The following is a 24,946-nucleotide window of genomic DNA, read 5'->3' on the forward strand; positions in this document are numbered from 1 at the left end:
CTTGTCGCATAGTCCGTCCACCAAGTCAGCGTCATCCGTTTCCACGGTCCTTTTCTGTCGTTGTGAATTTGGCCGATAGTTGTAGAAGTGCCTTAGATATTCCTGACAGGAATCCGACAAAGTTAATTGAGCAAAATGGACAGAAACATCACGCAGTGTTTTCTTCCTTATTTGACCAGAGAAATCAAGTCTAGTCCAGTCTATCACTGCCACAGTGGTGCAGGGTTTTTATTTCAATCTTCCAGGGGCTGAAATTCCTGTTTTGTTTTCTGTTACAAGACCACTGAAGAGGAAATGGATTTTAATTTGACCCATTATGAGGATACATTAAGCTAGTTAGTTAGCTTCTACTGTGGCTAATACACTTCCCTCTGTAAATAAGTGACATTGCTGGGTCCCACAGGATGACTCAGCTTTAATCTGACACAATATTTACACCGGATATCACTCTATTAGCTTTAACTCAATGGGAATTTGATTTAACTGCTAACATTTATGTCTCCTGACAAGCCGATGGCGGGATCACACACAGCTTCACTTCCGCTAGCCTTGTTAGCACTGGACATGACGCAAGCTAGCTTCACAAATAAAGTGGATAAAACTACAAAACCCCTCGGTTTGTCCAGTATATGACATGCTCCGAGTGGCTTGGGAAAATAAATTTTAAAAATTTAATTTAAGTGTATTTTAATTGTGTTAGTTCCTTTTAATAATGTTAGTTCCAAGTTGGAAGATTATGGTGGTCTTGAAATATTCAAATAAAATTAAATTTACCCAAAATAACCCAAAATAAACATCACACTCCTGGAAGCCGGTAGAAGTCCCATTAACCAGGTAAAATAAATATTTATGAAGAAATTTTCCAAATATTTATTGTTTTTTTATTGTTTACTGACACAGTGACTTTTTCCCAATTTATTTTTATAATTCAGGTCAAGGCTACGCTACACGCTCTAAAAGGCCAAAGCTCAAAATGTTCAAAATTTGTTCATTCCATAAATAAAATGTAATTTTCTCTGTAGCACTTTGTGAATTTCTTAAGCAACACACTACACACTTGTTTATACAAAGTGTAAAGGTAATAAAAGGCAATATATACAGTGGTACCTTTTAGACGTCAAAAATTATTTTGCGGCTCCCATCGTTTTCTTTTCCATGGAAACCGGGTCCAAATGGCACTTTGGGTGTTAAAGTTTTCCGACCCCATATTTAGGGGAAAGATGGTATTTCAGCTTCATATTTATTGTTTTAAATCGTGTTTAATGCACCTGTGACGCAGTAAAAAAAAAAAAAAAAAAGCTAACTTTTTCAAGCTCGTCCGGATCGGCGCCATTTTTATTCTGTGGTATAAACCGGAAGCTCCCTGCCGGTCCCGACGCTACAGCGCCCCCTAGTGGTGGCGGGTGTAACAACAGGCCAGCCCGCACCTGACTGGAGGTCAAACGGAGGCGGGAAGGTTTAGCAGAAAGAAAGAAATAAAAACTCCTCCGCAATCAAACATCGTCTCTGAAAGTTACACCGAACGCACAGTCCTTGGAGTGTTTAGACTGTGGCTCAAAAAACAGACAACGCTCGAGCGCTTGTTGTTTACAGACGGTCCATGATGTCATTTCATAAAAGCAGTGGTGGGCCGCCAGGGCCTGCAAGGCCTTCTCTGCTGGCCTAAAAAAAAATCAGAATCAGACTGATTTTAATTACAATTGAATCTTAATTCTCTTTTGAATCTCGGATCGGATTAAATAATTCCAAATGGTCTGTCCACTTCCTTTCATAGCTTTTTCCCTGACTGTGCTGCTTCCAGACATGTACTTTCATTGAAAAAAGAGCATTTAACCAATCAAATTTCAGCTGTTATTTGTTGCCAGACAGGGTCAAAGCCAAAGAAATCTGCCCGGGGGCCTGCAGAATCCAATTAACAGGTGATCTGGCGAAAAATAAATGTCGATGGAACTGTTACTTCAACCAATTCGATTTTGAGTTGCGACACCAAGGCCTTCGCTAATGTCAGTGTGTCACACGCCTTTTGACTGGATCGCCAGAGAGCGTACTAGCCAGAGGGAGCAGGCAGTAACAAGTGGCATGAACACAATAGTTTGTGCAAAACTTTCCTGGGGGGAAACCAGAGTGGATCAAGAACTTAGTGTGCAAGTGCGCAGGGAAACACAGCTCCACGACGAAAAGGTGAAGAAAAATAGGAAAATCTTAAAAAGACTGACAGTTTTATAGCCATTAAACAGTTATTAAGGGGATGAATGGCGCTCGACTGAAGGCCTGGGGGTGAAATGTACGACCCGCCACTGCATAAAAGAAGGAGAATTAAAACTGACTGCGTAAGCGATCGTATTAGGATGAAGACTGATCTCCTCCTCCTTCAAGTGCGAGGAGGTAACCCTCCCTACTGAGTCACAGCTCCATATCGAATTCTGGAATTTTGCCTTCAAACCAGTGTTTGTTTTCATATCCTGAATTTTCCACTACGGTGAGCAATTGTCCCGCATTGAAACAACTTCCCTGAAGGTATGTACAGTCAGACACACCGGCTCCGGCCACGCCTCTCGCCACACGGGAGGCCAAAACAAAATCCAGATTGTTGTGAGCGGAGCGTGACGAATTTGTCCAAAGCCAAGATGGTCTTTGACAGTCGTCCAGGATGCGACGCAAGGGCTTGAGCTCCGCACCGTTCACCTGCTCCTCCAGCGGGTTCAGTCTTTCTACCCAGATCTTCAACATCTCAGTGAGACTTTATTTCCAGAACATCTAACATGTGCTGTCCCTCTGATGGACTCCTTCCTGATCCTCTCCATTCTCCTCTCTCCCTGAAGAGGAACCTCCACATCTTCACCTCTGCTGCCTCCAGCTCTGACCTGACTGCTCTCACCACCGTCTTCTCTGCCATTCCTTTTGTTCTGACTGGCATTTCTCCTCCCATTCCAATCTGCTCCACCCCTTCTCCACGCTCTCCATTGCTCTGGACTGTTGACCTTTGGTACTCCTCCACCTCCTTCATCTCCGCTCCCTGTCACCTCGGCGTTCCTCTCGGGTTCCTCTCATCCATACACGTATTTTGTCTTGCTGCAGCAAAAAACCTTCATCCCACGCCTCCCCCTCTCTCCATGCTCCTCCACCTGCTCCCTGCTCTCTTCATAGATCATAATGTTATCTGCAAACATCATGGTCCATGGAGGTTCCTCTCCGACCTCATCTGTCAGCCTGTCCGTCACCACTGCAAACAAGAAAGGGCTCACCGCAGATCCCTGATGCACTCCTATCTCCACCCACCTCTGTCTGTCATACATGTCCTGCACCACTCTGACGTTCTTCTCTGCCCCTCCAGACTTCGTCACAAAAGCATAACCGAAGTAATCACTGGCATTAACATGGACCTTGACCTCCATGGGTGCCGCCATATCTAAAAAAAATCTCCTCGGCAGCTCCAGAGTCAGGAAGCTTTTCGGGAAATGGTGCACTTAGCTGAGCCAACAAATCACAGCCGTCCCGGCGCACTTGGACTGAACTGGTTGGACTATGAATCTGTTCCGCGCAAGGACCCGGCTCACCCCCTCGTATGGACCGGTAAATACCTCCGCAAGCTCCCGATCTGCCTCGGACGGTCCAGCGCGGAGAGGCCGGGCCGTGGTGGAAGCGTGGCCGGCCACCAGCAGTGCCAGGAGACTCAGCCAGACCATCGTCCCGTCCCGTTCCGTGTCAGTGCGTCTGCGGAAGAGCGGCGTCGCATGCAACGCAGGCCAGACGTTTATTAGGGGCCAGGACTCCTGCCCCGACAGGAGCAAAAAGGTGGCTCTTCAAGGAAATGCCAAGGTGCTTATTTATAACCTGTTTTAGGAGCCATCTGCCTTGAAAGTCCAGGACATATTTTACAACAATTTTCTTGCACGGCAGGGCCTCTAATCTGTCCGTTTGGGCACGATTTAATCATCCAGGCATCACGGTGGAGCAGCGAGAAGGTCCGTGGTTGGATTCCGGCGGGAAGGCTTCCTTTGTGGAGGCCCCATGTTCTACCGGTGTCTGCGTGGGATTCCTCAGGGTTCTCCCGACGTTCCTCCCACAGTCCAAACCCATGCCAGAGGTCCTTTGGAGACCCTACATTGTCCAGATATGTAGGTGAGAGGATGCATGTCACGGTAATGTGTCAATGAGAGGGTGAATGGTTTGATGTCTGCACATTAGGTTCCAAAGTCCACCCATCACCTTTATTCCCCTCGGTACCACCGAACCCCCCTGTGAGTGAACCAGTCAATCAGATGTGACCCCTCATCCAAAAATAGCCGGAAGGACTATGAGATGAGAGATGAGAACAACTTTATCAATCCCGAAGGAAATTGTTGTGCCAGAGTTTCAAGTAAAAACATAACAGTAATAGATAATAGTGGAAAGGAGGAAGAATAAGAAATATAATGAAATATAAATTTCGCGAAATATAAATTTTTCACTAAGCGGTGACCTCAGAGCTCGCTGCCGCCCCCGAGCCTTCCGGCCTCCGCAGGGGATTTTCACGTATGAGTCAGCAGGTGTAAAACCCCGGTCCGCCCGTGTTGCAGGCGGAGCGTCCGTGAAAATGACGCCAATTAGGACGCCGTTACATTCCCTGACTCACGATGTCACGCTGAGAGGCTGCAGGCTGAAACCTGGACGCGAGGGAGGGAGCGGCCTCGGGTACCGTCAGCGCGATAAGCAGCGCTGAGACAAAGAGGTGGAACGCTGTGAATGATTGACAACGCCGGCGTGGTTCACCTCCGCCGCCTGGCGGGCGAGTCGCCCCCGCTTTCCAGTACTGCCATAAACGTCCGATGGTTGCGACGCTATCCAGTCGCAGATGAATGCAAGCGTTATCTCATCTTTGGCCCGGAGATGCTAATCAGAACGTAAACAATGACCCGCCAGCCGTCCCACGTAACCCATGGCGACATCCACAACCCGGAGGCTCTCCTAGTCTGATTACATCTGAGATTACAGGAGATCTACCGGGAGCTGGACTTTTCCACCCCAGGCGGTGCAGGAGTGAGGAGGGGTTGAGGGGTTTTCCACCTTCTCTCCATCTCCAGCCCACCTGCGAGGCCTTGACGGAGGTCTCCTCCGGCGGCTTCGGGTTTTCTGTGACAGTGATTGACAGTCGGCCTTTCGTAGGAATCCCATAATCCCGCCAAAAGGGAACGCCGCTGCAGAACCGTGTTATTTACATTAGTCCGATATCTGGCGTGGAATGCTGGAGGTTGTCATTACTCTCTGTCCTTACTTGTTCTTCTCGTCGCCACCGTAAAATGTCAAGGGATACATTATAGAAGGGTGGATGTGGCAACGTCTTAGAGGATTCCTGCCGTCGGGACGACGTGAGCAAACACGAAGGGCACGTTTTGCAATCGAGGGGGAAATGTCTTTCATTTTCTTCTTAATGTACATCGGGCAATCCTGCAGCGACGTTGAGGAGCGCCGGGATCGGCAGGAGCTGCTCCTGCTGCAGCAACGTTAGCCAATGTAGGCAAATGAGATGAGATGAGATGAGATGAGATGAGATGAGATGAGAACAACTTTATTAATCCCGAAGGAAATTGTTGTGCCAGAGTTTCAAGTAAAAAACATAACACTAATAGATAATAGTAGAAAGGAGGAAGAATAAGAAATATAATGAAATATGAATTGTCTTAACTGTTAGCAGTAACTACAAAGATTGATTGAAATGCAGAGGGCGCCACGACAAAAATTCAATACAGTGACAACTAGTACTACTAGTACTTACTACTATTGCTAGTTATTACTGCTAACTCTTAAAATGGAAAAGCTCACATCGATTCAAATGTAAATACTGGCCAATTATTACTACTACCAATGATACGATTGATCGATACCTGGATACCGATTGTTGCATCCTAACAATAGCGTTGTTTGCACTGTTGTCGTTACTTTCTAAGACGACGCAGAGGGCGCCGCGCTGGGTCGGGACGCCTCCCGACGCCCCGGCGAGCCCAGATTACAGACTGGAGAAAATCTCTCTCTCCAGGAAATTGGAAACTGGATTAAGACTTGGATTGGATTAAGACGGCGTCCAAAAGTCTTCAAATGTCACAAAGGGAACTCACACCTGCAATGCCATGATACATTGACTCTCCTAAACTAGACACGAGGGAGTTCGTAACTGATGATACGCAGCTGTTACCACTTTGCAATGTTTCCCTTTAAATACTTGAGAGGAAGTGATGTGAGACGATTCACGCCGTCTCGAGTAGGTTTTGAGAAACCAGAAGAAGGTCCTGGGACTTTACAGACTGTTGCAATGCTTTCGTCACTTTTGTTTATCTCACGTGGAGTTACAAATTAGGACCATGCCATGTGTCTCACCTTCAGTTCTTGTAAATAAATGATTTGCCGAACGCTGCGTTGAGAAAGCCTTAACTCTTGTCGAAATCTTCTTGTCGTGGCGACTGGAGTTGAATTTCTTCACCTGAAGATGTTCCATCCCAGAGGCTTCTTTATATTTGCAAACTCCCCACAGATCATTACAACTGAAGAATCCTCTTGAATGACGGCTGAAACATCTCCAAGTCCAGTTGCCACCACAAGAATTCCCCATGACCTTCATGACTGACATCTGAGTCTTCTTCTACGCATCACATTTGTAAAAACCTGCCTTAATAAAAGTAAAACTACAGCAGCTTGATTTACGTTCCGTTTATTTGACAATACAGGACATCGACGGAGGCTAGCAGAAGACCAGAGGACGTTCCGGCCTCGATGACCGCCTTCAGATTCTGACGGCGGTTTACAGTAACGACACGAGACGAAGCGGTGGGAGGCCAGAGGTCGAGGCACAAACTTTGCATTTTCCTCCTGCTAGTCATGGAGCGGGCGCTGCAAAGACACACACAGTGGCAGAACATCAAGGCAACTTGGATTACACCGCAAGGAGAACGATAAGGCACCCTCTTCCACGGCTGCTCGCCCCGAGGTAACGACGTACACCGAATATCACGCGGACGTCCGGACAATAATACTTGTGTCAGAAATTGTGCTTACATGAACTGCGGGGGTTCGATGCTCCGGGAAGCATCTGAGATAATGCCACGGCCGGCCGCCACATGTGCGTTTTCCAGTGTAAAAGTGACTTCGAGCTCAAGGCTGTCGGGGTACTTTCTACGGCGGCGGCGTAAAATGAGGAACCCTTTGGCTCCGCAACGAGTCCAGCGCAGGATCAGGGAGGCAGATAGTCCGACGGTCGGTAGGTAGTGTGTCCAAGTACCGCGGCGCGCCCCCAGATGTCTGGGATGAGCTGGAGATGCGGGCCACCTGCTGGCTGCACCGCCAACTGCACCCTTCAGGGAACGTGAAGAGCGACCAACACGGAGCGGCGGCTGACGTCTGACTCCGAAGCACCTCTGGAGGTTTTCCTCCCGTTTTCCGCATCTTATCCAAGTGCAACGATGAAGAGAAGCTGGCAAGTCCCTTTTTTATCTCCGACTAATTCATTATTAATAAGTAAACGTCTCCTCCGGTGAGTTTGTCAGGATCGTAAACCCCCGTCCCTGACCTCAGCCGTCCACCTGGTTCTGGAAGCACTGGCGCTAAAGTTTCATCGTTCCGCCTGCGTCCTCACTAAACAGATATGGATCTCGTATGACCGAAGGTGCTCTTGCATCCGTTTGTAGTGTTATTGAACAGAGGAGGAGCGACGGCGTCTTCCGCCAGAAGCTGGACCACCGAGGTTCCTTCAGCTTCCAACCGAACCGACGTCCCCACTTCAGACATAAACTAAAACTCGCAGTCATGTGTGATTAAACAAATGCCAAAGAATTAAAAAAAAAAAAAAAAGAAGATTCAAAAATAAGGATAATTACAGGCTTGGCATAATTTCAAGTAAAGAGGAATCGTGTGGAGTGATTTTCTAGTGACGACGTTTGGGCCGGTTCTTCTGTCCGGCGCCTCAAACGGCTGAGATCCTCCTTGGAGAGGGATTTGACGACACTGAAGTGACACTGATGGAGACACACCGGATCCAAGCAGAGCCCGATCCCGGGGCGGCAGGTGGAGGAGTTCTGCCTTCTGTATGGAGCCTCTTCGGCTTCACTCGTTCTCCTTTTCAGCTGGACGCCAAAGTGTAACGGAGCCCCTCCGCCCACGGGGTCACAGCCCGTCGGAGTGTGTCTCCGGCTCCTCCACTTCTTTTTTGTTTTAAACACGACAAGCCTCATTAAAAGAAAATTACAAAAAGTGAAACTCACGCTGAATTAATGGCACTATTTTTCCCCGTTCCCAGGACACCAGCACAAAAAAAGAGCATGCCGGGGGGCCGCTCGTCACATTTGCTTCCGGACCGGACCGACAAATAAAAAGCATTGACACGTCAATAAAATTAAAGAACGGCTAATCTAATAAATTACGAGTGTTGAAAAAAATCTTCATTAAAACTGGACTCAGTGCTACGCTGTAGGTATTCACGGCGTCTCCGGGGGGCCACGCCGTCTCCTGCCCGCGGGGCACCTGGGGGTCCTCGCGTTGCCGCCGCCGCCGCCACTGCCCGGGGTTCCTCAGGCGGCGTCCGTGGGTCGGCCCCTCAGCTGGTCTTCTGCGGCTCCACGTGCAGGGTGGGCCACACGCCACACACAAACTGAGGCGGCAGGGGTTCACGGTTAGTTCATTCCACGGGGACATAAATGGGAGCGATCGACGGGCGAGGCGTGGCGGGACGCACCTTCACATTTGGTCTGTACTTGAGGTAGGTGGATCTGATCTGCAGGCTGGAGGGAGATGCACGGGTCAGTGTGTGGACGGGGTGAAATCCGCCGGCCGTGAGGAAGAGGAGCGTACCTGAGCAGTATGTGCAGGTACGAGCCCAGGCCCGTGAAGATGTGCCACCAGGCGTGGAACTGCGTCACCACTCCGACACCGGGGGGCAGCCTTTGCCTGCTGGCTCTGAAAACGGGATCAAATCACTGAACACAAAGAACGACAATCCAGTTGCACGGATAAATTCTCAGTGTCTGTCCTCCCTGCGCCCGCCGCTGCGAGGATCTACTCTAAGATGGAGGAGGCGGCGCCTCGGGTGTTTCGACAGATCTATAGGCGTCATTTGGGCGATGGCGCCGGGACGTTTGTTCCCGGAGGCGTGAAGGTGACTGAGCGCTCCCAGACTCAATGACCCGCCTGAGGAGAAGGATCTGGCCTCCTTCCATGTCTCTCCAGGCCCCCCTTTGAAAACAGGGTTTTCATCATTTTAAGCGTTCAAACCTTTGCGCTTCCGATAATTCTGTACAAATGCAGCGGATTAACATGTTTGTTTCTTCCACCTTTAAAACACACATGTGCATTTTAGCTGATATTGGCGAAGTTGATTGAAGTGTCAACGAAATGTAATTGATTGTGAGTCCCACGAGATGTTGATATGACTGAACGCCGCCCGGCTCTGGAAAGATCTTTCATACGTAGGATATGGTGGCTGCCGAGCACCAATGACAAACCCAAACATAGAGACGATGTGTAGCAAAATCAAAGTGCAGTAAATTAAAAAAACAAAAACAAAACAAAAGATCATTAGTTTAATCTTAATGAATGGGAGATTTAAAACAGGACCACCTGGTGTAATGACACCTTTTAAAATATCGTTATATCTTGGTAAACCCTGTTTTTGTGTCCACAAGTCTCACCTTAATGACTGGCAGAAAATGTTGTCAATGTTCCAGAGTAGGAATCCTAACAAGAAGACACCAAGGGAGGTGTAACACAAAGGCCTGAGCCACGGGTAAACCCTGAAACACAACGGATACAAAGGGGGGGAATAGTTACCACAGGACAGGATACTAGTGACCAGAGATTAGTAGAAAAAGAGATGAAGTTACCATGTAACAATGAAGATGGATCTCATGACGAGGCAGGCGACCAGAGCTCCGTACATCACCTGGAAGAAGGACTCTGTGAGCCATCAAGCATCGGCGTGACAGAAGTGTGAAGAACGGTTTACAGAGACACAAACACAAACTGTCCTTCCGGATGGTTTGCAAAGATGATTCCGGGCTTCTGCAGAACGGGTTACGGGTCGTTTATAACGCTTCGGTTCCGCATTGTCAATAAACACAGTCCAGGGGAGAATTACCCGGGCAGGTTCTTATTTCCCTGCCGTCACGGATGTCCATCGGGCTAATCATCTTCCAGATTGTTTCCGCCCGCTCCTCCCGGGTCGGAGTGTTTGAATCCCTTTACCCCCGATTTGTAAAACAAATCAATCAACAAAGTGACGCCGCTCCTCTTTCTGGCAGAGCCAGGGCTCGGATCTCGGAAACTCCCGAGTCGCTGCACTTGGAAGTCAAGCTTCTACTGTCTTATGATGTTTTTCCTTTTGCTCTTGTATGAAATCGTGCAACATTTCACGCCGGCCCAGTGCTTCTCAATTACCTCCTGTTACGCCCCCCAGGAAGAAGAAAACATTTCGCACAACACGTTATCCTTATTGACATTAAAGAAAAGAAAAAAGAAAGAAATATATATAAACTTGCAAAAAAGAACAATGTTATAATCATTTATTAGCATTACAGAGCTCGCTGGTTTGCTGAAGTAGCTTTCACAAAGCGGGATAATTGTTGGCAATATTATGCAAATAACTCGAGCGATTTATCAGCCTAATAGGAGCGTAATGTCTTAAAGTGACGCCTTCATTTATTTGGCTGCCAACATTTTTAGACACAGTAAACACACTTTCCTTTCCTCGTCTCCCGCCATGGTGAAGTGAAGCAGAGCGCTACATACGCGTCGTCATACTTCCTCGTCTTAGCGTCTAAAGTGACTTTCGTGTGTCTCGGCATCTCCGTCTCTCGCCGCCTTTCTTATCTTCCCTGTTAAATATTTTTCCATGGTGTCTTTTGAGGGTTTGTTCACTGCACTGCGCTGTGCTGTGCTGTGTGTCCGCATGCCCGGTGCCAAAAAGCCTAGCCTATAGAGCTAATACTACAACATAAGCATGTTCCCTGGGGGCCCCCGCTATTTGAGCAGCGACGCCCCGACCACAAAGACATATATTTGGGTTCTATCCCTCCTGTGCAGCCGCCCTTCGCCTCGTCCCGACATCCACATCTGGTTATAACAACAACACAAACGTGAAGCGCAGCGCCAGCATTATCCGTGACACCGTGAGCCTCCGCCCAGCTGTGCCATTGACAAAACAACGTCCGCACAGAACGGTCAACAAAGGCAGCTTTGTCGCTGCGCCTTCACAGCAAACAAAGGTCTTTACGGCACAAAAGCTACGCGCCCGCATGAAACGTGAGCCCTGCGGAGGGAAGAGTAAACACAGCGGCGCGCTTATCTCAGGTTTGTGTAGTCACTATAAATGTTTGGGCAATTAAGGGGTCTTTAGAACAGTGTTTCCCAACCTTTTTTGAGCCGCGGCACATATTTTACATTAGAAAAATCACACGGCACACCACCAAATAAATCTGTCAAAAACATTTTTTAACAAATTAGAATGAAACCGTAGTCTCAATTCACTTAGTGTGAAATCTAATATATCTAATATCTGTAGATTCATCAAGTTGCAATGCAAATTTCCAACTGATGTGCAACTTTTGCACAACACACAAGACATGTCATCAATATGTCTGGAAATGGTATTATTTGAGAGAACTGGCTATTTCTTTATCAACGCCAGAGCCGAGCATTTCTTCTCCAATCATTTTGCCGGCAGGTAGTATTAATGTTCTGCTGTTTGGATTTAGAGACGAGTTCAGCAACTTTATAGCAGCTTTCACTGCTTTCTCACTCGTCTCGGTAGTTTTCAACAACGCTGCCTGTTTGTTTGCGCAGATACAAGTACTTTTTATTTTAAAAATGTATCACGCAAAGCGTCACTAATCACTCTGACACACAGATGCACAGGTTAATTCACTTCCCGTTGCCATGGAATGAACACGCTGCCCACATAGACATAGGAAGACACATTATTTGAGTTGGATAAATAATTTTCGGACCAATCGGGTGAAAGTGGGCCTTTTTCCACGGCACACCTGATGATCTCTCAGGCACAGTGGTTGGGAAACACTGCTTTCGACACCGTGACCCCGTAGGTTAAGCATTTGGCTGACTTTAATGCAACATTCAATCAGTGTCAAATGGGATTTCATATTTCAGGGCGGAAAACTTAAGCGCGCTGAGCCCGAATGGCAAACAATGAGCCGTACGTGAAGAGTCGGGGGCAAACGCTCACCTGGTGGAACACCGGCTCCTTCCACTGCAAGTACACCTAGGAAGAGAACGGAGAAGGTTATAACCGGGACACCGGCTGGAGGAACACACTGCACGGGTGAAAAGGGAACACTCACCACGGTGACGGACACGCTGAAGAGCAACAATAACGCAATTGGAAACAAACTAATGGTGTTCTCTTGTTTGAAGCACTCATATCTGAAAGAGAGAAATGGATATTTTCCACACATGCTCAGGTTGTGTGTTTCTGGGACGCTTGAATCCTGGATAGACCGATCACACACACACTGTACGGCACTTTGTTGGACGGGAACAGAGTCGGAGTCACTTCACAAACAGTCACACTTCATTTGGCCATCGCAGCGGAGAGAGAGAGTCGCTCTCCAGGGCTCCAACCGTAATACATCCAAAACTAAAAGCCGGGAGCTACTTACAGACAGTAGACGAAGACACAGGTGCTGTAAATCATGGGCAGCTCGTCCAGTAGCTGCGAGTGACAGAAAGAGGAGACAAGCATTAGCACGTCACCGGCGGTGATGGATCGCTGCGGTGACAGCGACCGGCAGAGATCCACCACGGATTCTGTTAAGCAGAGTAAAACTAGGGTTTACTGGAATGAGCGGCGACTTTCCAGATGAATGGAGAGCCTCCGTTATCGCCGCTGTGCCACGTATTTATCCTGTTTTGTCAGATTTTAGCGTTTAACAACGATAGCTATTTGCCCCGTTGTGAAATCCAAGGTTTTCTGTGTGACGCCCCCTTTTATCTTTTACTATTTAGCCGTTATCAAGCCTTATAAATGTGACTTTATTGGTTTGAGAGGTGCTTTATATAAAGAGGATGTGATTTATGAACAGCTTTGCACTCCTAAGTGGACTCCGGGAACCACATGAAGTGAAAACATTAAGCAGATTAATGAACTCTGCGCCGCGCTATGTGAACGTCATAAAGGCTTTGAGAAGAAAAAGCCGATACGTGTAATTTATGAAACCACCTGTGAACGGGCGGGAAAAGAGGCGACCAATAATGTGGAGTGGTTTGCGGTAAATATGCAGCGATCCATATTGCACTCTGGCACTGACCTACAATCTCCTGACGGCTGCACAACCCCGCGGCAAATAAATGTGTGCACTGAAACACGTTGTTATTTGATTTATCTGTGTATATTCCGGTCATACACCCTTAGAATCTTGAATACATCCTGAGTGAGAAGATTTATGTCATTTAGGAAAATAGTGCCGGGCTGATGAGGGACCTCTGAGGCTGACGCCGACTGGCATTTCCTTTTTTTTTGTCTTTAAAACAACTAGTAGGAACGGAGCGAAATTGAAATGAACACTGAGAGCCAATCTGTTGGACCGACTGTGACGGAACGGCAACCCCGGTACGGAGCTTCGTTCTGCTTTGAGGCCTGGGCGCATAAGCAGGCGCAAACTGCTGGAGCTCCGCTACGAGGATATGTAATCAAACTAAAAGGATGTTTTGCGGGTTGATCGTTTACACCGCCTTCATTTCCACTCAACCCACCTGCATCTCATACAGCAGCGTCATATGGAAACACCACGAGCCAACGCCGACAGCTGGGAGACAGACAAAGCAAAAGGCAGAAGAGATCATCTCAGAGTAACTTCTGGTTTTGAGAGCCACGTCACGGAAGCGCGAGGCACGTCTCCGGGCTCCATAACTGAACCACCACATCCGGACTGACCTGCAAGTCCGAGGAAGGAGAAGATGTAACGAAACTCGAGACCGTCGCGGAATGTCTGGATGGCCCCGCAGATAGGAGGAAGGATCATAATCAGGTTGCTGACGGTGTTCCCTGTTCACAAAGATAACACACACACACACACACACACATTATTGTGAGATATTTGAGCAGCTCCGAATGCCTGTCTCGAGTGAGAGTTCAGCGATCGTATCTTGTTCATGAAACCCGATCGCTGCACCGGTGCTTCTTTCCAGTAATCCAACACAAATCACTAGATGTTCCACCGGCCAATTTGATTCCACATTACTGTCACTTCCAGTAAGATACATCCTCCAATAGCACTTGCAGGTTTTTTTTTTGGTGTACATACAACTTAGAAGACGATACAAGGTGTCAGGAGCAGTTAAATCACAATGAACAATGAAAACACAACGACAAATGAGTCATCGTGGAAATCATTCATTGTAATTTTAGGTTTAAACTAAAGGGCAGCGGCCAATGCAAAAGTGTATTTTCTGTTTGGAAGCGGACCGGTGACGGGTCAGTCTGGTAATAGTGAGAAATTAGCCGTCTTTAGTAGGCATTTTCTCATTCTTCTAATGTTTCCTATCAGCTGCCATCGTTCCTTGTTACACTTCTATAAACTTACATGAATGAAACTGCTGAGTAAATACATTGAATTTCATGACGGTGTGAGCAAATGGGAGGATGTAGGTAACTTTGGTCAACCAAGCTTTGTCACGAGACTGCCTCAGGTAGGAATTAAACAAATGAAATTCAGGTGTCAGTGTTTGTGTGTGCGCTTCGCTCCCCGAGGCCACGTCCGAGGCCCTCGGAGCGAGGGAGCGGCAGGGGGCCCTCGGGGAGGCCCCCAGGAAACGCTTTCTTCCTTGGGTGTGGTGATGTGCAAACACAGGCAACTGTACCAGGACGTCAACTCGCTTGAGTTGCTGCTTTTTTCCCAAACACAGTTCCTTTCTGTGCAGGTATCTGATAAAAGCGGCAGATAAAGGCTGGACTTTAGTTCCTGATAATCAGGGCGTTCAAACCAAAGACACTAAGGCACGTTGGCGTTGTTTGTTTCGGCGACCTCTGAGTTGCTCAGCGCGCTCTGACCTCCTCTGCCGTGGTTGTGTGCTGACACAGACAAAGCACAAGCCGAATGAGGACCGCAATCACGCTGGTGTCTCTTTCTGCCCAAACAAAGCTGCATTCCAGCCTTTGTAACCTAAGTGACGGCTAAACTGCCAAAACCGTTCCTCTGCAGCAGAAAACTGCCATCTCACTGGGCGACTTTGTGTCATTTGTGTAAACAAAAGCGGGACTGTTAGCCACCGATCGCAACAACTTCATGAACACAGCTGCGTTACGCATGACAAACACACGGACGTGCAAGACACCAAATTAAGAAAACAGCCCCCGTGAGCAGCATTACGGAAACATTCGCCCAAATAAACTCTGACCGCTTGCACTTGAGCTAACCTTGGACTGCGTGCAGTATCGCTGTCATTCTCAGCGGCGTGGGAGATAACATGGGATAACAACATCTGGGCTTTGCAAAACATGACCTTCTACAATAAGCCTCTCTGTTGAGCACGAACTGGAATAAATCTGGATTTGTCAGATGTCAATGACGAGAAAGAAGCCTGTCAGACACTTATTATCCGTATCTACAGCTCATCTCTGCGGCTTTGTCCGTTGAAGAAGTTGTGAAGGAGAACATGTGCTGCAAGGTGAAGCCTCCCAGATGTCTCCTGACCTGCTGTCCATCCGAGGTACCACATGAGGAGCCGCGGATGAGGGAATGTCTTGCTGACTCTCAAGTAACGATAATGGACGACTCTCGTAAAAAAAACCCGCAAAGTCTAAATTTAATTCATGAAATCAAAATAATAACACATTTGGGGCGGGGTGAGTCAAACACCGCGTGTGCGGTGGTAATAACATAACCGTGTTTTGCTAGTTACACATCCACAGCTTAGCTAGCGGTAGCCAATGCTAGCATCGAAACTAAATGTGTTGAAAAAGCGCAAACATTACGAAATAATAATAATGATAATAATCGTAATAATCATAACGACAGTCCAAAGAATAATTCATGTTGCTATTAACATCGCCGCTCCGACTTCGGTGTCGCCCGTCGCTACATCTGGTAGCGCTACAACGGGAGGACGGCTATTCTTGCTAACCGTCCGTCTTCTTCACAACACTTACAGAATTCCGCGATGTAGAAAGACACCACATAGTTCTCCTCGCACCAGTCCAGCGTCGAGGTCGGCGGCCCCCAGTGTCCCTGCCTGTCCAGCGCCGGAGCCATGATGGAAGAGGAGGGCAGGGCGCCGCCGCTAACGGATTTGTAGTCCCATCACAGCCGGCTCCCATCACAGCGAGCCTCCCACTCCCCCCGCCCGCAGCACCACAAGAAGGACAACAAGAAGAAGAGCAAGAAGAACAAGAAGAAGAAGAAGAAGAAGAAGAAGAGAAGAAGAAGAAGAAGAAGAAGAAGAAGAAGAGTGGAGGTGGAGGTGGACCGGGAGCGAAACGCTCCTGGCAGAGGAACTCGGTCCGAAGGTGGACCCGCCCCCCCCCCTCCTCAGTGAGCGGAACCGGACCGGAACCGTGGAGGAAGCGGACCGGAAGTAGAGAGAAAAATGATAAAAAATAAGAAAATAAACAAGCAAATGAATACTACTACGAACACTTCTTCTTCTTCTTCTTCTTTCGGCTTTTCCCTTCAGGTGTCGCCACAGGGAATCGACTTTCTCCATCTAACCCTATTCTCTGGATCCTCCTCTCTCACCAACTACCTTCATATCTTCTCTCACTGCGTCCATAAATCTTCTCTTTGGTCTTCCTCCAGACCTCATGCCTGGCAGCTTCACCTTTAGCAACCTTTTACCCAGATCTTCACCATGGTTTGGACATGAACACTCCTTTGTTCATGTCCAAAACATCTCAATCATCACTTTGTCTCGGTCATACATGTCCTGCACCCCTGTGACAGATTCTTCTTCTTCTTTCGGCTTTTCCCTTCAGGTGTCGCCACAGCGAGTCAACTTTCTCCGTCTAACCCTATTCTCTGGATCCTCCTCTCTCACACCAACTACCTTCATATCTTCTCTCACTACATCCATAAATCTTCTCTTTGGTCTTCCTCCAGACCTCTTGCCTGGCAGCTCCAATTCCAGCATCTCTACCAATATATTCTCTATCCCTCCTCTGTCCATGACCCAACCATCTCAGTCTGGCTTCTCTGACCTTCTCTCCAAAACATCTAACATGTGCTGTTCCTCTGATAGACTCATTCCTGATCCTCTCCATCCTGGTCACTCCCAAAGAGAACCTCAACATCTTCATCTCTGCAACCTCTAGTTCTGCCTGCTGTCTTTTGGTCATTGGAACAGTGCAACTTTCTCCATCTAAACCTTTTTTTTTTACTCTGCGTTCTATTCTTATCCTTGTTCACTCTACTGTCTATTTATTTGTGGATTTAATTGTCTCTTATTCATATTTATACTCAAATGTATTGCTATTGTCATTGTTGCTGTCATTACTACCATTACTGCCAGAGTTTCAAGCAAAAACACAACAATAATAGATAATAGTAGGAAGGAGGGAGAATAAGAAATACAATAAAATATAAATTGTCAAGGTTAAGGCTATCAAGTGTTTTAAGGTCTTAAGTACAAAGACTTGAAGATTCCCTGCGGCTGAAGGAAGAGGAATTAAAAAGTCTGATAGCCTTAAAAAGTCTGATAGCCTTACCCTATACGGTAGGGTACCCTATACGGATTAATAAAGTATATGTTATGTTATGTTATGTTATGTTATGTTATGTTATGTTATGTTATCTTATCTTATCTTATCTTATCTTATCTTATCTTATCTTATCTTATCTTATCTTATCTTATCTTATCTTATCTTATCTTATTTTCTGGTTCCTCCTCTCTCACTCCAACTACCTTCATATCCTCTCTTACTACGTCCATGAGTCTTCTCTATGCTTCTCTATGGACCTCCTGCCTGCAGCTCCAAGTCCAGCCATCTAGCAATATATCACAGCAAGCCACGAATGTTGGGGTTTTTGTCGATGCTTGTTTTCTGTGTGATTTTGGGGTGCAATGAATTCTGTTTTTTTTTTCAACCTGGAATCGTGTGGGAACAGTGAGTTATATTGCCGGCTCGTGTGGACAACAGCGGCTATCGCTCATTAAACAGATATTTTACCGTCACCAGGGTGTTTCCCTGATTAAAACGCCTAATCAGGGAAATATTTACTATCCTCCTTTGCACATGACCAATCCATCTCAGTCTGGCTTCTCTGACCTTCTCTCCAAAACATCTAACATGTGCAATAATAATAAATAAAGTTTATGAAATCCAAATGGATTGGGACCAAATTCAAATGAAGGCCAGACAGAGCTGGATGGACTTGAGGACCAGAAATGGTTGAACCAAGTGGACAAGTGAAAGCGAAGGCTCCACGCGAGGGGAGGCGTCAGGGTGGCTTTGCTGCAGCCAGGATGCTGTGAGTGTGTGAGTGTGTTAAAATGGCCCTGAACCAGGATGAACACTGTGAAACTGGAAAGGCCGACACACCCTAAACCTACACCTTGGACATGTTTTCCTCCACGAGCTTCCTGAGAGTAACTCCAAGGAAAAGTCGCTCCTATGACGTGATCGGGGAGCTTAGTTTTATTTCAACATCTCTTATAGCTAAACTGTCTATGATGGCCATTGTTGGCCTGATAAACACAGGAACGCTGAGCCGCCACAAAGACCCAAAGCGGCCTCTCGGATGAAATTCAAGTCCAGTTGCTACGACAAGAAGGTTTCGAGGAGGATTCACCATCTCACCGTGACCTGGACGACTGAGATCCTCCGCAGACGGGCCGTGGCTGTGGTTGATGATGTTTCTCCACCCGGGGGCGCAACATGCAAACCTCTCCGTCCAAGAGCCGCTGCACCGACGGCACCTTCTGGACAGGAGGATTCCTTTGTTTGCTGATCGCCACGGTAACCAGCGCCTCCGCCCCCAACACTGCCATTGTCTTCTCGGCAATAAATATTTCACTGTCCGACGACCCCTACTTATGCACAAAATAACTACACGTCATCATACACATGCACTTGTAAATACACATGGATTTACTCTATATTTTTACATACCTTTAACTTTATTTTGATTATTGAATTCAATCTTGACTGTTCTCTAAGTTATTCTTTGATTTATACAGAGTTCTACTTTGATTCTTCCCCACATGACTGTAGCAGGAGACGCTTTCCACGAAAAGCAATTTCCCCCTGGAGATCAATACGGCATTCTGATTCCCATGTTCTCCACATGTCTGGTGGGTTCAGCAGAGACCCTCCATTGTCCAGGGACTGAGAGGGCGAATGGTTAAACAGCGTCATATTCTTGAGTAGGTTTTACATTCGGCCGTTAAAGAGATTCTGATCGTCTTTCTGAAGTGATTGAGAGGTTGAACGTCGACATGAGGCCTCGCGGTCGATCCGGGGTGAACCCGCCTCTGGCCCGACCACAGCTGGGATATGAATGAATGAATGTTTCTGTTTTGCTTTTTAAAAATAACAACGCTGGGACACGCACGTGGTTGAAATGGGTCATGTTTTGATTTGGGTTCCTTTGCCAGTGTCGACGACATCATCGAACGCGAGAATAGACGATGTAGCCTCTCCACGGGGGACGGGAGGTGTCGTCACGGCGACAACAGCTGAGTTTTACAAAAACAAAAGGCGTCCACGCTCGACAGAGTTTGACAGCAGAGAAAACCCCGCGGCGAGGACAGAGACGGCAAACATCGAGCGTCTTCAGTCGTTTCAAGTCAATCTGGGTTTGGCGTTTTCAGGAAAATCACACTTAATATAAGTCTTCAATTCGTCAATAGTGGTTTGGTAAAAATGTCGGACGCCTGGAATGCAGACGGCATGTGATCGTACAGGAATGTGTTTGTGCCATATCAGACGTTCATCTCTTAGCCCAGCTCTCAGAGCGTACAGTAAAAAAACAATTCACACACACACACACACACACACACACACACACACGCAGTCAGAGCTTTATCTTTAGACACCCGTTTCAACGCGCCGTTACAACTCGTCTCTCATCTTCTCGCCCTTGGGCCTGACCATCCTGCCGATGAACAGGACGGAGTTGGTCTTCTGGTCCTTCACGAGGAACACGTAGGGGTGGTCCGCGTAGAACAGCTTCGGGTTCTTCAGCTTGTCCGACGCGTAGACGCTGGCGTCGACTTCGTTCCCGTCCGTGTCCCACTCCATGGCGGCGGCGTGGAACAAACTGGCGAGGTAGAGGTCTTTCTTGCCGGAGATGTTGGAGAAGTCGGCCTTGGCTTTGTCCACGGCCTCGGTGAGGCCCAGCTCCCCGAGGTGTTTCTGAGGAGAAGCGGGAAGACGTGGCAGATGAACGGGAGGGCCGTCGGGCGCCCGGGCGTCTCTCGGCGGCATCGCTCACCCGCAGGTTGTGACTGACTTCCACGCTGACTTTGGGCAGCGACACGGCCACCGCTTTCTCCTGCAGCTTCCCCATCCACGCGTCCACCTGCTTCTTGGTCAGCATCTTCTCCAGCCTCTCCAGGGGCTCCACGCCGTAGGGCATGATGAACACCACGCTGGACTTCTTGTGAGCCAGCGGCACGTTGAGGACGTACAACTTGTTGGCCGCGTCGTCGTAGAAACCGTAGAGACCTGAGGACACAAATCCGACGCGGCGCAAACATCAGCCGCTAATGCTAACTAGTTAGCGGCGCTGAGCTGCTGGGAAGAAGGAGCTTCTGACTTTCCTCTAAGGTCACTCACGGGTTTGCTCGGAGGACAGTGCTATGACTATGAGGGAAACATCTGACAATCTTCTATCTTTCTCCTGTCTCCTTTGCGCTCGGTCCCGCTCCCGACGCCGGGCCTCGGCCGCCTACCTGTGCGATGCATCATCTGCACTGACACGGTGAAGCTGCGGGAAACCATGAACCCTCTGTTGTCCACCATCTTGTGATGGAACTGCTCATTCCAGTGGGCTGAGGAACACAAGAACACGGAGATGCCGAGGTGGTTGCCGAAAGAACTTTGGGAGAAAGGGCGCAGGGAGGCTCACGTTTGAAAAACATGGCGTTGACGATCACGGCGCCGTCGGTCTTCTCGACGTCCTTGGTGACCTCGGGCAGCTTGCCGTCGGTGGACTTCGCCGCCCACTCGTTGATGGAGTTGAGCGCGCTCTTCTTGTCCCTGAAGTTGATCTTGGAGTGGTCACAGTTGTAGTGCTTCTTGCTGCTCTTCACAAAGTCCTCCACGAAGCTGACGGTGCTGGGTCCGTAGAGGCGGTTGCTGATCTTCCAGGTGACGTTGCGCTTCTCGGGGTCGCTCACCTCGGTCAGGAGCTCGGCCAGGCCCGAGTGCAGCTGCTCGTCCTTCACCTTGGCCGCGTTCAGGAGGGTTTTCACCTGGGAGGCGGTGGAGGCCTTCCCGCCCAGAGCCACCAGGCCCAGCGAGGAGGCCACCACCACGGGGGAGATCAGGATGTTTTCCACGCTTTTCTCCTTCGCCATGTTTTGGTAAAGACTGAAAGCCAGCTCTGCGCTTTTGTCCGCCAGGGTGGTGGCGTGGCTGCTCAGGACTTTGCCGGGAGACGCCGAGGTGGCGGCGGAGGCGGCGGCGGCCAGCAGGACCAGGGCGAGCAGGGTCTGCGACATGGCGCTGCCAGGAGACGCAAACAAACCTCAGTTGGCGCGTGCAGAGAAACTTCTCTCATGGGATTGAGTTTCACTTTATTTATTCAAGGAAAAAAACGATTCGCTTAAATTGACAAAAACGCTGACTCGTAGTTTTGAATTCCAGGTTCTTCCCTCGAGGCAAGGATTACATAACGGCGAGCCACGTAGCCAGCGGCAGGAAGTAGCGAAGCCAAAACATCGCCGTGACACGCCGGCGGCGCAACGCCTCTCCGGGAGGCCGCCGGAGAAAACCGGCTCCTTGTGGTTCGGAAGAGGAGCCGCGTGGCCGCCGGCGGTGTTTCCAATGTGGCAACCCGCCGCCTCGGAGCAGCCAAGAAGTCAGAGGATCTGTCTGAGTTCCTGAGCTTTGCCTCCAGTTTGACGGTCCAGACGTGTTCCAGACGCGTCTCTACAGGCCGCGTGCGAAGGGAGGCGGCGGTTTCCTTCACGTTTTTGAAACGGCGAAATCAGCCGAAGTTAAAATGAGACCGCGTCTTTTTTCGCGTCCCCTCCGGGAGCCTTGGAACAACATCCTGCAACATCAACACTACGCCGGCCTAGTTTCCACCGCCGCTCGGCGAACGGAGATGAATGAATGACTGCTGAGAGCGAGGCTTCCATGAAAGACCATCCTCCTCGCGCTTGAAATCAGATCGGACGCTGCAGGCGACCCCCTTAAACCGACCCGCGATTCACACCTACAAAGTTTTGGACCTTCACGCTTCACCTCAGGGTTGCCGCTCGTCAGAATCTTGTGCCGAAGCGGCATCTAGGACTCGGTGGCCTCCTCTCACATGCCTGAGCAGATGATCTCTTCCCAGAAGGTCTCTCCCTTCCCCCGCTTTACTTTCACAACGGTCGTCTTACCTCGTTGGCTTCTTCGGACGATGTCCCGGAGGCGTCTGCGGACGGGACCTCCCGCTCCCGACCAAGGCTTGCGAAGGTTCTGGGGATCAAATTCGCAGGAGAACAAACTCGGGCTCGGTTTTCAGGGCATGAAAAAAAATCCCTGCGCTGGAATCTTCTCACCAGCAAAGGCCCGCCCAGAGTATCCGGGGGCAGCGGGAGAGGAATCCTCCCCTGCCAGGTCCTAAAGCCTGAAATTACAGCCTGTCCCTGAAGCCCCCGCTGACCCGTGAAGAAGCCGGCCTCATCCCAACCCCCGGCCTTCCCCGCGCTCCGAGGGACCGGAATACCGACACGTCTGGCATCGCGGTTTGGATCCAGAGGAGCTCTGACCCGCTCGGGTTCAGCTTGGTGGAGACGTTTACCGGCAAAGACGGGGTTCGCCGTCGCCGGCCGCTCTTCTTCCCGAAGCCGCTCCTCACAAGCGACCAGAAGAACTCAAGGAAGTCGCCGAGCAGCTTCCAGAGCTTCAGCTCTTTGGGGAAGTTGCGGCTCCAACAGGTGGAGGTCATTAATCCCTTTTGCCACGCTCTCTTTCACCCTCCCCCGCCTCTGGAGGCTGGAGGGGGATCTCAGAGCCGTAGATACCATCCGGGAAACTCCCACAACCGCCGTCCTCGCTTTTCCTGATGCTGTTGACAGAAGCGGCGCTGCAGTTTAAGACGGGCAGCAGCTGGAGTGTCCAGAGGTGCAGGAGAAGATGCTGGAACATCCTGCAGGTCAGATGGAGCGGGGAAAAAAGGATTTCTCCCACTTAAAAAGATGAGAGGCCTGTCATTTTCCTCATCGGTACACTTCAACTATGAGACGCAGAATGAGGAAATAAAAAATCCAGAGAATCACATGGTCTGATTTTTAAAGAATTTATTTGCAAATTATGGTGGAAAAGAAGTATTTGGTCAAGAACAAAAGTTCATCTCAATACTTTGCTATCCACCCTTTGCTGCCAGTGACGGAGGTCAAATGTTTTCTGTGAATCTTCAAGGTTTTCACACACCGTCGCTGCTATTTTTTCAAGGACTTTCAACTCCCTCCACAGATTTTCTCTTGGGTTTGGATGTTGGGCCCGGCTCGGCCGCTCCAGGACCTTGAAACGCTTCTTACCGAGCCGCTCCTTCGCGTGTTTGGGATCATCGTCACGCTTTAAGGCCACGATTCATCTTCAGTGCCCTCGCCGATGGAAGGAGGTTTTCACTCCAAATCTCAGGATCCCCGGCCCCCTTCATTCTTTCCTCTCCACGGACCAGTCGTCCCGGTCCCTTTGCAGAAAGACATGATGCTTCCCAGCAGCTGTGGTGTTAATCGGATGCAACTCAGCATTCTTTCTCCTCCAAACACGACCAGTTGAGTTTGTACCTGAAAGTTGTATTTTGGTTTCATCTGACCAGAAGAGATTCTCTTCTTCTGGATCATCCAGATGCTCTCTAGCATTCCTCAGACGGGCCCGGACATGTATGCTCTCAAGCAGGGGGACCCGTCTGGCTTTGTCACTTTGGTCCCGGCTCTCTGCAGCTCCTTCACCAGGTCCCCCGAGTGCTTCTGGGGTTTTTGCTCACCGCTCTTGTGGCCTTTTTGACCCCACGGGGTGAGATCTTGGGTGGAGCCGCAGATGGACGGAGATTATCAGTGATCTCGTATGTCTTCCGTTCTCTACTATTTGCTCCCGGGGTTGATGTCTTCACACCGAGCGGTTCTTCGGTCTTCCAGCTGGTGCAGGTCTACAGTTTGGTGTCTCTTTGGTCTCGGCCTTAGAGGAGTTTGGACTGTGACCATGAATCCAGGCGGCGTGTGGAGGACAGAGGAGCCTCTTGGAGAAGAACTTACAGATCTGTGAGACAGAAATACATATTTTACCGAGGAATTTACCAATAAATTCATTAAAAATCCTTCCATGTGATTGTTTCCCCTCATTCTGTCTCTCATAATTGAAGTGTAGCTACGATGAAAATGAAAGGCCTCCATCACCTTTTTAAGAGTGAGAAGTTGCAGGATTGGTGGTCGACTGAATCCTTTTCTGCCCCAGGTTGAAACCTTCACCCTCTCGTCCAAACAGACTCCTTCATCCCTCACAGACACAATAATGGCCAAATAACATGCGTAAATCAACCACACAACTGACTTAATATTGACACCTTGATTTTATTCCGCGCTTTGTAAGAGGTTAATATGTATAGTCATTTTTGGAAAATACTTCAGTGATTCGAATTTTATTTTATTTTATTATTTTTTTATGACTATTATTTTTTGCTTTATATGAGGTGAATATGTAGAAACATTTTAGATAATATTTCGGATTTTATTTTATTATTTTATTATTATTATAATTTTCGCTTTATATGAGGTAAATATGTACAAACATTTTTAGATAATATTTCAGATTGATTCA

General features: G+C 48.6%; 2 protein-coding genes across 3 annotated transcripts; both read right to left on the reverse strand.

Moving 5' to 3' along the window:
- Positions 1 to 6,669: 6,669 nt before the first annotated feature.
- Positions 6,670 to 16,416, reverse strand: acer3 (alkaline ceramidase 3). The gene is made up of 11 exons (XM_086160768.1): positions 16,124 to 16,416; positions 13,910 to 14,020; positions 13,729 to 13,781; positions 12,636 to 12,688; positions 12,318 to 12,399; positions 12,203 to 12,238; positions 9,846 to 9,904; positions 9,654 to 9,755; positions 8,818 to 8,922; positions 8,702 to 8,747; positions 6,670 to 8,617 (listed from the first exon to the last, which is right to left on the reverse strand). The coding sequence occupies exons 1-11, from the start codon at positions 16,224 to 16,226 to the stop codon at positions 8,564 to 8,566; spliced, it is 804 nt and encodes a 267-aa protein (XP_086016894.1). The 5' UTR covers positions 16,227 to 16,416; the 3' UTR covers positions 6,670 to 8,563.
- Positions 16,417 to 19,522: 3,106 nt separating this feature from the next.
- serpinh1a (serpin peptidase inhibitor, clade H (heat shock protein 47), member 1a) lies at positions 19,523 to 22,690 on the reverse strand. Of its 2 annotated transcripts, none has more exons than XM_086160952.1 (5): positions 22,522 to 22,690; positions 21,039 to 21,637; positions 20,863 to 20,961; positions 20,403 to 20,635; positions 19,523 to 20,323 (listed from the first exon to the last, which is right to left on the reverse strand). In XM_086160952.1, the coding sequence occupies exons 2-5, from the start codon at positions 21,631 to 21,633 to the stop codon at positions 20,021 to 20,023; spliced, it is 1,230 nt and encodes a 409-aa protein (XP_086017078.1). In that variant the 5' UTR covers positions 21,634 to 21,637; positions 22,522 to 22,690; the 3' UTR covers positions 19,523 to 20,020. The 2 variants fall into 2 exon arrangements, with proteins under 2 accessions (XP_086017078.1, XP_086017079.1); XM_086160953.1 differs by lacking the exon at positions 22,522 to 22,690 and adding an exon at positions 22,382 to 22,515.
- Positions 22,691 to 24,946: the final 2,256 nt, after the last annotated feature.

This window comes from Fistularia commersonii, chromosome 15 (genome assembly GCF_037954325.1).
Source record: "Fistularia commersonii isolate RoL2024-O1a breed Wild chromosome 15, RoL_Fcom_v1.0, whole genome shotgun sequence".
Lineage (NCBI taxonomy): Eukaryota > Metazoa > Chordata > Actinopteri > Syngnathiformes > Fistulariidae > Fistularia > Fistularia commersonii.

Excerpts from the sequence above, each read along its gene's own strand:
- acer3 (XM_086160768.1), bottom strand. The coding sequence starts at position 16,226 with ATGGCTCCGGCGCTGGACAGGCAGGGACACTGGGGGCCGCCGACCTCG. Across the intron at positions 13,782-13,909 it reads CTCCTTCCTCGGACTTGCAG|CTGTCGGCGTTGGCTCGTGG; the intron begins GTCAGTCCGGAT and ends TCTGTCTCCCAG. Across the intron at positions 8,923-9,653 it reads ATTTTCTGCCAGTCATTAAG|AGCCAGCAGGCAAAGGCTGC; the intron begins GTGAGACTTGTG and ends TCCCGTTTTCAG.
- serpinh1a (XM_086160952.1), bottom strand. The coding sequence starts at position 21,633 with ATGTCGCAGACCCTGCTCGCCCTGGTCCTGCTGGCCGCCGCCGCCTCC. Across the intron at positions 20,962-21,038 it reads CAACGCCATGTTTTTCAAAC|CCCACTGGAATGAGCAGTTC; the intron begins GTGAGCCTCCCT and ends TGTGTTCCTCAG. Across the intron at positions 20,636-20,862 it reads GCAGATGATGCATCGCACAG|GTCTCTACGGTTTCTACGAC; the intron begins GTAGGCGGCCGA and ends TTGTGTCCTCAG.